The 12296-nt window shown below is 49.6% G+C and overlaps 1 protein-coding gene across 2 annotated transcripts in view; it reads left to right on the top strand.

Moving 5' to 3' along the window:
• The first annotated feature begins 5574 nt into the window (after nt 1–5574).
• CUL5 (cullin 5) overlaps nt 5575–12296 on the top strand; it is a 47856-nt gene continuing 41134 nt past the window's right edge. The window contains exon 1 of one of the 2 annotated variants that reach the window (XM_075592362.1): nt 5575–5911. In XM_075592362.1, the coding sequence (XP_075448477.1) occupies nt 5888–5911 (24 nt within the window). In that variant the 5' untranslated portion in view covers nt 5575–5887. The remainder of the gene's footprint in view (nt 5912–12296) is intronic. The other variant, XM_075592363.1, reaches the window with a different exon arrangement.

Raw genomic sequence — 12296 nt, 5'->3', positions numbered from 1 at the left:
CTGCCCACGGACGGCGCGCTGTGTAAGGCCAGGGAAAGCACCGCTTTCCCTGAGCCTCAGCGCGCCTCCGCACTGTTTTGGGCACTATGTCCCAGGCCTTAGACAGGTCTGCAACTCCGCCTTTCATCATTATCACCTAGCATACAGTGCTTCCACCGCAGCAAGGGATTCTGGGAAATTACATGCAAATGAGCACACAATGTGTCACCTTTTGCCTGGAATATCAATTCACATGGAGCCCATTTAAGCAAGTGCATCGCTGTTCACACAGCTTTTAAGCACAGCATGGCACTAGCAAAGCAAGTCAACCCACTCACAGACATGTTCTAACCTTAATGGGTCTCATCAGTGTGAGGTTGGTTTATACTGGCTTTGCAATATTTCTAGGCTGGGTAGGTTTCCCATATACATTTTAAGTTATGGTGGGTGAAAAAGGCAACAAAAAACTTAGCATATAGCCAATAAAGAGTATTACTTGTGAGCACATTCACATGTCTTAGACAGGTCTGCACCCATGCCTTTCAACCATTATCGCCTAGCATACAGTGCTCCCACTGCAGCAAGGGATTCTGGGAAATGACATTCAAATGAGCACACAATGTGTCACCTTTTGCCTGGAATATCCATTCACATGGATATGGACATGGATATTCCAGGCAAAAGGTGACACATTGTGTGCCTATTTGCATGTAATTTCCCAGATTCCCTTGCTGCAGTGGGAGCACTGTATGCTAGGTGATAATGGTTGAAAGGCAGGGTTGCAGACCTGTCTTAGGCCTTGCCCCTGCTGCCTACTACCGGACGCTGCACGGACGAGAGCCCTCCCCTCAATGGCGCCGGGCCCGCTGCGAGGGGGGGCCGCAGCGCTCGGGCGAGAGCTGCTCCTGCTCTCAATAGAATTGAGAGCAGGACACGCGTCGAGCGATTAGGCACGCCCCCTGGCGGTTCAGCCAATGAGGGCGAACCTGCCGGGTGACGTCATGGCCGCGCCCCCGTCACTCCCCCGCCACGCCCCCCCCCCCCCCTGGTTTCTCCTCCTGTAGTGAGCTGCAGACCGGGGAATCGGCTGAACGCGCTGCCAATATCGCGGGCGCATGTTACAGCGGCGTGACCGGGGCCTTAGCCTTAGGTGAGTGAAGGTACTGTGTGTGTTTGTGTGTATGTGTATGTAGAGATTGTGAATTATGTATGAAATTATATTTTTAAAATAAAAAAAAAGTTGTAATAAAAATATTTTTTATTTATTTAACTTTGACACATACACACACGCACAAACATACATAAATACACACATACACACACACACACATACATACATTACAGCAAATCTTTCATTTCTTCATCTTCTCCCTCGTCGGTCCGCTCCAAGCTCCCTGGGCACCATTATAGAATGGCTGACTCACCTCAGTCAACTAAAACAGCCGCGCGCGCACGTGGAACGTGCGCCCGCACTATATTACCAGCGCTGCACCGCGATCTGCTGTCTGGGGGAGAGAGGGAGCATTTGCGTGGGAGGGGGCGTGTCAGTGGGTTTGCAGGGGCGTGGCCATGACCTCACGCGGCTGGTTCGCCCTCATTGGCAGAACGCCGGCGGGGGCGTGGCCACGCCTCCGTCGCAAACGATGAGTTGAAATTTCCCTGCCCGCCTGAAAACCTGTCGTGCACCGCTGGGGAAAGGTGAGTGACAGGGTACTAACTGGGACCCGGCCTGACTGGGGGGGCGGAGCTTGAATGCGCACTGGGCCGCCCCCTAAGGCCTCGTCCAGGCTCTTCGCTTGCGTGCTGAGGCACAGGGAAAGCGGGTGCTTTCCCTGGCCTTGCGGTTGCTTGCCCTGCGCTCCGTCAGGGGGCGGGCCAGTCACGTCACGGAGCTGGTTCGCCCTCAGTGGGCGAACCGCTCACGTGACCGGCCCTGCGCGCCGGCAAGCAGGGAAATTTTACATTTCCCTAAGACCTACGCATCCGCGCACTTGCGGAAGCGTAGGCGAGCCCCTACTAAAGCCAGCAAGCAGGTAACATGGCCGAGGCCTAAGGTTGTGGTCCCAGTCATCACTGTGACGCGCGCGCCTGGCGGGGGGGCCGCGTGCACATCGCTAACCGTGATCTGCGGTCTCCAGGGAGAGAGGGAGATTGCGACGGGAGGGGCGTGGTGAGTATTTTACATGGGGCGCGGCCATGACCTCACGTGGCTAGTTCGCCCTCATTGGCTGAACCGCCGGCGTCACAAGTTCCACATACATACGCCGAGGCGTGCGCTGTAGAACGCACTGGGACCGCAGCCTTTGGCTGCGTCCAGGGTGGCGCTGAGCTGGAGCGGGCGCTCACGCTGGCCACGATGAGACACATTACAACAATGTGTGTGGCCTGCGTGCCCGTGAGCTGCAGTCGGAGCTCAGTTTCAGGAGTTTCAAAATTTTGACTCTGCCGCTCCGACATTTGAGCACATGACCAAATGTACCCAATCAGAGGACAGCAAGCAAAACCAATGGAATATAAGCATTGGGAGATTGTATTGTATTGCATTGCATTGGTTGCTGTCCTCTGACACGAAACGGGGGGAGGGGGAGCACACGAAACGGGGGGGACACGAAACGGGGGGACACACGAAACGGGGCGGGGACAACACACGAAACGGGGGGGACACGAAACGGGGGGGGGGGCACCACAGAGCTTAAAAATGTTCAGTTCGTTTTTAGTCTCAAATCCCATTGATGTCAACTCCACTGGGGCCACTGATGCGGGGGGCACTTATTTACCAGGATCAGTGTGCAAATGAGCACACAGTGCCACCTTTTATCTCATGCTCACATTACATGAGCAGCATGCATTGACTAAGGGTTGCTCATGTAATGTGAGCATGAGATAAAAGGTGGCACTGTGTGCTCATTTGCATGTCATTTCCCAGAATCCCTTGCTGCAGTGGAAGTGCTGTTTGCTGCGTGATAATGGTGAAAGACAGGGTTGCAGAATATACAGGAATATTTACAGTTGCTTTATGCTTTACTGTGGAGGGTTGTAGTCACGTTTTTTACCCACCATAACCTTAATAGTCATGGTGATTACCTACTCTTATCTCATTTGAGCAAATGTCAGCGAGCCAACCGCACACTGATGATACCCATCAAGGTTGAAACATGTCTGTGAGTGGGTTAACTGACTTTGCATCTCCCAAGTCCTTGCTTAAAAGCTGTGTTTAAAGCAGCATGCATTGACTAAGGGTTGCTCATGTAATGTGAACATGAGATAAAAGGTGGCACTGTGTGCTCATGTGCATGTCATTTCCCAGAATCCCTTGCTGCAGTGGAAGTGCTGTTTGCTGGGTGATAATGGTGAAAGACAGGGTTGCAGACCTGTCTAAGACATGCAAATGAATATACAGGAATATTTACAGTTGCTTTATGCTTTACTGTGGAGGGTTTTAGTCACTTTTTTTTACCCACCATAACCTTAATAGTCGTATAGATATATATATATATATATATATATATATATATATATATATATATATATATATATATATATATATATATATATATATAGGTGGGGTGTGCAGAGAATGATGGGTGAGTGGGGTGTGCAGGGAATGATGATACGCTCACACCTAGCAGGACAAGATTTGTCTCCTGCTTACATGCAGGTGACGTCACTGATCATGAGCGCCAGCGTGCTCGCTCCGCTCTTCCCTTCACCCTGGACGCACTCCACTCACCCATCACTCCCTGCACACCCCACTCACCAATAACTCCCTGCACACCCCACTCACCCATCAGAGGTTGGGAGGTGGCGGAGGGGGGGAGTGAGAGGGAGTGGGGAGAGGCGGGGGAGGGGTGGGATACCGATTGTTAATTAGAGAAATCACATACAAATGGTGTCCAAAAAGTAATTTTTTATTAAATACATTGTTTAAACATATAAAACTATTAATAACATATATATTTGAAATTTGCTTCACATTCACATGCCCCCTTCCCCCCGCGTCCTATTCACACGCCCCCCCCCCCCGCATCATGGTGTGCAGGGAGTGATGGGTGAGTATGGTGTGCAGGGAGTGATGGGTGAGTGGGGTGTGCAGGGAGTGATGGGTGAGCATGGTGTGCAGGGAGTGATGGGTGAGTGGGGTGTGCAGGGAGTGATGGGTGAGCATGGTGTGCAGGGAGTGATGGGTGAGTGGCGTGTGCAGGGAGTGAGAGGGGAGTGGGGTGTGCAGGGAGTGATGGGTGAGTGGGGTGTGCAGGGAGTGATGGGTGAGCATGGTGTGCAGGGAGTGATGGATGAGCATGGTGTGCAGGTGAGTGGGGTGTGCAGGGATTTATGGGTGAGTGGGGTGTGCAGGGAGTGATGGGTGAGCATGGTGTGCAGGGAGTGATGGGTGAGTGGGGTGTGCAGGGATTGATGGGTGAGCATGGTGTGCAGGGAGTGATGGGTGAGTGGGGTGTGCAGGGATTGATGGGTGAGTGGGGTGTGCAGGGAGTGATGGGTGAGTGGGGTGTGCAGGGAGTGATGGGTGAGTGGGGTGTGCAGGGAGTGATGGGTGAGTGGGGTGTGCGGGGATTGATGGGTGAGTGGGGTGTGCAGGGAGTGATGGGTGAGCATGGTGTGCAGGGAGTGATGGGTGAGTGGGGTGTGCAGGGAGTGATGGGTGAGTGGGGTGTGCAAGGAGTGACACACAAACAGAGGAGTCTCCATACATCCCTCCCATCCCTGTGTATCTGATCCTGTAGCACTCACTTGTGAAGGAGCCTCTGCAAGTGACACGGATCCCTGCTGTCAGTGTCCTGTGTCCCCAGCTCTGCCCCCATGCATGCCCCCCCCCCCCGCATCACATTCACACGCCCCCCCCGCATCACATTCACACGCCCCCCCCGCATCACATTCACACGCCCCCTGTCACATTAACAAGCAACCCTTGCGTCACATTGACACTCCCCCTCCCACGCTAATCGCGATCTGCGGTCACCAGGAGAAGAGGGAGCTTGCGACGGGAGGGGGCGTGGTCTGGGATTTGCGGGGGCGTGGCCATCACGTCACGCATCCGGTTCGCCCTCATTGGGTGAACCGCCGGTGGGGGTATGGCCACGCCTCCGTCGCAAGGTTTAAACTCAATTTCATTGAGTTTAAAAAATCTTGCAATACGGCGCGGCTTCACCTTCAGCGTGAAGGTGACTACTGGGCCCAGCCCCATTGAAGGGCAGTGCTTACACGCACAACGCACGGTGGCAGTTACTGGGACCGCAGCCTTAGAGCTGATCTCACTCTTTGTGAATGAGAGCTAAAAGCTGATTGACTGAAAAACTTGGCAGGGTGGCCAAAATTCCAGGTCAATGCTGATTGGATAATGCCTGGAATTTTAACCAATCAGAGAGCAGGGATTTCAATAATGCCCGGAATTTACCAGCTTTAGCCTATAATATTATACATCATACTGTCATTTCGCCTCCTCATGCCCCAGCCCTGTTGTCACTATATGGCAATGTAGCAAACTCTCCTCCTCCACGGGCGCGCGCATCCTGTACTTGACACTTGCTGCGTCACGTGTGCAGCGGGATCCCTCCCCTCCTGTCACTAGCCAGCTGGGGCGGTGAGAAAACATCTCGCGCACACCTCAGTGGTTTATTTACAGGGAAGAAGGCCCCGCCTCTACGTGACGTCACGAGTGACGCCGCATCGGTACCAGCTGCTGGACAACCCACGGACCTCCTAGGCGCGCGCTTGGACTGGGGGGCATAGAAGCGTCAACTAGAGAGCAGCGCTGCCCGCGCACGCGCGTGGTACGGGGACGCTGGCACGCTGCCCTCGCGCGTCCTCCGCTCTCCAGCGGGCTCCTGGAGGAGAGGTGGTGGGGGGAAGAGGTCTCGCGAGATTCGGCGGGAGGACAAGTTGAGGGAACATGGCGACGTCTAATTTGTTAAAGGTAAGAGCTCCCCCCCTCAGCCAACTTGGGGCGCGCTGACAACTCGCGGGCATCTCCGCCTCGGGCACGGCAACCAGGGGCGGCCTCTCACTCCACAGCCTCTTGCTGGGAAGCCGGTGGGCTCTCGTCCCTCCCCACGGCCGCCGGCCCTGCAGCCTCCCTCCCTGCACCGGGAGACAGTGTGCAGGGGCCGCCGGGTCCTCCTCCCTCCCCACGGCCGCCGGCCCCGCAGCCTCCCTCCCCGCACCGGGGGACAGTGCGCAGGGGTCGGCGGGTCCTGCGGGCTGATAGCGTGGCTCCTGTGGCCTGAGCAGGCAGTGTCTGTGACACGCAGCAGTGAGGCTTGGGGGGGTCTGTTGGAGGGGACATCATCTCAGGCCTTCCAGAACCGGTCACCCGGGGCTGGGGACACGGCTGTATGATGCTCTGTGTCACTGTATATAAACCACACTTTGTTTGCATTGTTGGATTTAGGGGACTTCACTCGTTTCAGTCACAAGTGTTTAAAATGTATTTTTTTTTTAAATGTCTTTCAACCCAAGAATATAATTAGGATCACTGAATGTGTTTATGCGAAGGTTGTTTATTAGCTATTCAGATTTACCTTAAGTCTACCTACAGTATATAATGTATTTGAACAATCATGTTTGCCTTTTTTTCCATCAGTGTATAATTAGTTGTTAAACTATTGTGCCCATCTAGCTATGGGTCAGGTGGCAGTTAATTGTTAAACTTTTGACAAATAATCTTTGCATCTACGTGCACAGAAAATAACTGCTTAGGGTTGTAATATGAAGCGTGTACAGGTGCACACACGGCGTCACGCTTGCATGTGGCGTGGGCGTTTAGTGTGTAGAGGGTGAGCGGTAACGCGTACGGCTAGGGGCGTCACAGCACTAGGCTGCGCTGTGATTGGTTCACAGCGTGGCGATAGCGCGAAAATACAATTCTCTTGTACTTTCTCTGGTCAGCCGCGCCACCGCTCACGTCCGCGCGCTTCCCTAATATAGAAACGTCTGGCTAACACAGCCAATTATAATTGACGTGCGCACTATATTACAGGCCTAAGACTTTACCCCAAATTGTTGATTACATTTTCCTTTAGTGCCTTTTGCCAAATGCAGGTTTCAGGAGTTCAGAAATGTACTAACCTTTAGGCCACTTAACGTGACGTTACCATCTTAATAGTAACGTATTCAATAAGGACAATAACGTAACGCAAGCCATGTTTTCCCTGCGTATAGAGCCTAGCGTTAACTATAACGGGCCTTGATGATGAGATGCAAGTGAGGCTTCATAACAGCATCTTCTGTCAGGGGAAGTAACATTGATCTTCCAATTGTACTGATTCGACAGGTACTATACCATTTTCATAAATAGTGTAACGGCCCCCAACAGTGCACCGCTTTTACGGGTTTCCCGCTGCTGAGTGCACTCCTCGCTGCCTCTCTGACTGCGGGCCAGTTGGAATATTATGCGGCGCTGATAGGCTGGGCTGTGTGCTCCCACTCGGGCGTGGCCAGGGTGTAGAGACACGTGCGCGGCGTGTTTTAAATACGTTTTACCTGATGCACGCATCCAAAATCCAAAGTGCTGTTGCGAGCGTGCACGTGTGCTTGGACCGACACTGTGCTTGAGATGACACAAATTAGTTTTTTCTGCGCGATGGTGTCACATGACCAGGTAAGAGCCAATGACAACAGCAGCCACAAACACCTATCAGATGGAGCTGAGGCTATGACTTCACACCCCGCTCTAGTCAGTGACACCCCCCTCCCGTCTGTGGCACGCACGCAGTGAGCAGAGCACCCAATCGCTCCTGCTCGGGCAGGCAGTGACCATGCCTCGTGCGCTCACGTTTCCTCACCCTGGCTGCAGCCTAAGTGGGTAGCCCAACAGCGGTAGCAAATATTATGATTGGTTCATGGTCACAGCGAGTAGTGTGCATGCAGTACCTGGTATTGCTCCCATCCCGACCCTTACACAAGGCTTTTGCATTGTCTGGCAAGCTGTTACGCAACAGTTAGGCATTATTATCTAAGTCAGCGGTGCGCAATCTGTGGGGCGCGACCCCCAGGGGGGGCGCGAGACTGCCGACGGGGGGCGCGGGGTTTACAGAGGCCCCGCGCACTTCCCGAAGGCACTTAAATTAAGTGCCGGGGGAGCTGCAGGGCCTCTGTAAACCATACTTACCCGTGGCTCCGGCGGCTTCCTCCCGGCGTCGCCATGGCAACGCGGCGTCAAAATGACGCTGCGAGGTCATGTGACGTCACGTTGCTATGGCAACGTGACGTCATTACGCCGGTGCGAGGGTAAGTTGGGGTTGGGGGGGGGCGCGGGAGTGAGGGGACAGCCGGCAGGGGGGCGCAGGGAAAAAAGTTTGCGCCCCCCTGATCTAAGTAACAGCATTATTTCCTTTTCCCCCTCTCTCTCCACTCCAGCAAAAGCCTTATTTCATTGTCTGAATAGGTGTAGCATCAAGATGTGTGTAACGGCATGTTATGAAAGTCAGTGCATTGATAACGTGACTTTAAGCCCATTACGGCTGTTATGCATACAATTTTCTTGGTGAATAGGACGTTAACTTAGGCTGAGCCCCCGGTGGCTGCTTCTGTGCGTGCCACACACCAGAGCACAGCCCCCTATTGGGCAGGCCATGGGCGCGATGACACGGCCGCTGGAAGGGAAGACAAGGATTTTGTCTTTCCCTGCAGCGACGCGGTCACATGGTTGACTAGAAACCAATGGTTGTGCGAGAGTCTAGACTGTCATGGCCACGCCACCACCCCCGTCATGGCCGTGCCCCCATGCGCATCCCATCGCTACCCCTAGATCGCAGCTTTTACCTGTGCACGCGCTGCCAGGCGCTCTGACACACGTCCAGCCTTGACTACTGGGGGCTCCGCCTTAGGGAACTTAACATCTGTTTGTTTTTGGTAACTTCACATTATGTGACCTGATTGAAATCTTCATTTACATGTCAATATTCAATATTTCTGGGTGGAAAACTCGCCACTGTTGATCACATGGGAAGTCCATGGAGTGTCACAAATCTCACTTAAGAAAGATATATGTACCATCGGGCGAAGGAGTGGCTCAGTGAGTAAAGACACTGACTGGCACTGAGTTTGAAGCAGGGGAGTCTGGTTCAATTCCAGGTGTCTACTCCTTGTGACCTTGGGCAAGTCACTTTTATCTTCATGTGCCCCAGGCACAAAAAACATAGATTGTAAGCTCCACGAGGCAGGGACCTGTGCCTGCAGAATGTCTCTGTAAAGCGCTACGTAAAACTAGCAGCGCTATACAAGAACATGCTATTATTATTATTATCTCTGAGGGAGTTACATGTGATACAGTATGGAAACCTTTGACTTCCAGTTTCTGTTTCTGTTTCTTTTTTGTTCTCCGATATGTCATTATTTTTAGGCGTCTATGAAACTGACAACATAGGTGTCTGAAATACTTTCAGTATTTTAATATTGTGAATTAAAGGCCTGCAATATTTATTGCAGTTAATTTTAGGACTGTGTTGTAATTTAAAAATATATCCAAAGGTGTCGTTAGTTATGCATAAATATGCAATTCCCAACTTTTGTGGTGTTTGAGGAAGGCCATTAATGTTCTTGGCACAATGATACATTTGTGTATATCTGTATATGTTCTATGTACAAACGCCCAGTAAAGATTTTATTCTCACAAGTATCTATTCTAGAGACTTCTGATTGCCATACAAATGGTGGAACGTCGTGGAGGTCTGTAGGGACAAAGAAAATACATTATTTGTATGGCGGTACACATTTATTCAATTATGTTTTGTTCGGAGAATCTTTTAATTTGAACTCCGATACACGTTTTTTTCCTTCTATTTACATTACATTTATTTTGACTACTTAAACAATAATCTCAGTGATTGGCCCATAATGCGTAAAAGTATGTGTATTTAGTTAGGTTCCTCAATTGGAAATGAGTTGTTGGAGGTTCTTCTGACAGCAGCCTCCCATGAATGAGACAACGGCTGTCTGGTATTTTTGTTTTGTTTTTCACATGCAAGCTGCCCTGTATTTTAGTACATGCTTGAAAATGAGATGTACATATCGAAATATATTTCCTGATGACATTTTATTAAGTCATTCATTGAATCAGATTGCAGTATAGACTTCCGTATGTGTGAGTCTTAACACTAAAATATGTTAAATCACAAGTTTTGGTGTCTGTCGATATTTATTTTTATTCTGATATCATCCTAACTATGTGCATAGGATTTACAGGCGCGATGATTCCCTGCCCTGTGGAGCTTACAGTTCCATTTTAGTGCCTGCGACACAAAGATTAAAAATGACATCCCAAGGATTAAAAGGAGAGCGGAAGCTGGGATTGGAATCGGGTTCACCTTCTTTTGACATTCAATGATATTACTACTGTGCTACTTTTTCAGTGCATTACAAAAATATATATTTATACAGTAACATGTCTTCATATTTCGGTCCATCATATAAACGTTTTGTCCCAAATATAGTAAACGATGTGAACTACGAGACTGGACCTGAAGTTGCTTGTAAGCAGCAGTCTGCACTGATTGCCGTTTTTTCATTTTGTTTTTTTTCATTTTTTTTTGTGTGCGCGCCTACTTTTAAGAGAACTCTTCATGCCCCTTCCAGTGCTATTTTTAGTTTTAAAATCGTATGCTCTGTTCAGGAGATATAATCGTTTGAAACATTTAGGGTCGGGAAAATTAAAATGGATCTTTCTCCAGAGCACAGGGCAATCTAAAGGTTACTATAGTAATATCAGACACTAGAAATTCAGAAAACCATGATTTTTAACTCAAAACATATTTTATTTAGGTTTTTTAAACAGCAAGACATGCTGAGGGGGCAAGGTACTAACATTGAGTGTTAAACTTATATATGCGAAGGGGGGATTGCTGCTTTAAAACTTGGTACAAATCGGGTACATTCTATATGGCCACTTCAGAATATTGAGAAATTACCCGTTGGTAAATATGGTCCTTTTATATGAGCTTGTCAGTTTGATTATAGTACATCCAAAGTAGCGAATTGACCTAGTCAATGTCAGAGGTGACAAATTATTACATGCTTTTTTAATACAGAAGCCATGGCTAGTGAATTTACTTTTTATATGGCTATCTCTTTTACAGGGGTTTTTAATTTTTATTTTTGTAGGTGTTTTGTGATGTTCAGAACAGAGAATTATTTTGCTTGTCTCTGCTCCTAACGTTTGATGCATATGGGGAAAACGTTGCTGGATATTGATGTATTAAATAATGCTTACTGTACGTATACATTTGTTCTGTATATGTTTATATGAAATGTTTGTGTTGGATGTACAGTAGACGTGGTGCTAAACTCCCTGATAAGTACATACTGCTGCATTGTCAATCTCAAAATTTGTTGCCTGTCTTCTCTGTCTTTAATGAGCATCCACACACTGTTTGCTGCTGATCATAAAGGGAGAGAATATTCGTTATATTTACATTTTGTCATTTCAAAGCAGCACAATTTCCCGTCACCATTACAATAAGGGAGGCACGTTTTTCTTTCTAAGGCTGCGTCCCTGCTAGCGCTGAGCGGGCGGTGCTTGGCGAGGTGTGTGTGTGTGTACACACGTCCCTGCTCACGCGATGAGCACCCGTGTATGCGCGGGCACACGCTCATCGGCGCTTAGGTAAACAAATTTGTTCAACTTTCTTGCGCGCTCAGCTTCCCCTGCAGCGTCCCCCGCCGCGAGTGTTTGCGAAAATTTTAAGGACACCTGGCACTCATGCTTGGAGAGCTCTCTAAGCATGAGCGCGCTCAGCGCCAGCGGGAACAAAGTCTTAGTTTGAACATGACTGAACAGTTCTCCTAGGGCTGGAACAGGGAGCAATATTATACATGTCACTTCAGTAATTTCTTTTACATTTTTTTTTTTTAAATATATAAATATTCCATCATCTAAAAGCATTTGAAATGCACTTGGATTGCAAGCTCTTTGGGGCAGGGACTCCTTTTCTCTATTGTTATTTTTATGTCTCAAGCACTTATTCCCATTATGCGTTATATTATTATGTCACGTAGATTACTGCTGGGAAGCGATATGTACATAATTGGTGCTATATAAATAAAGATTATACATGTCTGCAGGGGTGATGCCTAGTGAGGGTAAACCCTTAAGGTGAGGGGCAGTCGCTTTCTTTTGCAATCGGTTGCAGACGGCACTGAGAGCGTTAAGATTACATTCTTCACTGCACTTAAGTCAGTTCCTGGGCTTCACAAGGAACAGCATTCCAAGGGCCCATATGACGTTCAGGGCGGAATGGGACATTTGCCCGCGACCAATCTGCCCGCACAGGACTGCTACAGTGCCTAAACAGGCCGCTCTGATG

This window comes from Ascaphus truei, chromosome 3 (genome assembly GCF_040206685.1).
Source record: "Ascaphus truei isolate aAscTru1 chromosome 3, aAscTru1.hap1, whole genome shotgun sequence".
Lineage (NCBI taxonomy): Eukaryota > Metazoa > Chordata > Amphibia > Anura > Ascaphidae > Ascaphus > Ascaphus truei.
The sequence above is the reverse complement of the archived record's forward strand: the minus strand, read 5'-3'. Positions and strand labels throughout refer to the sequence as shown.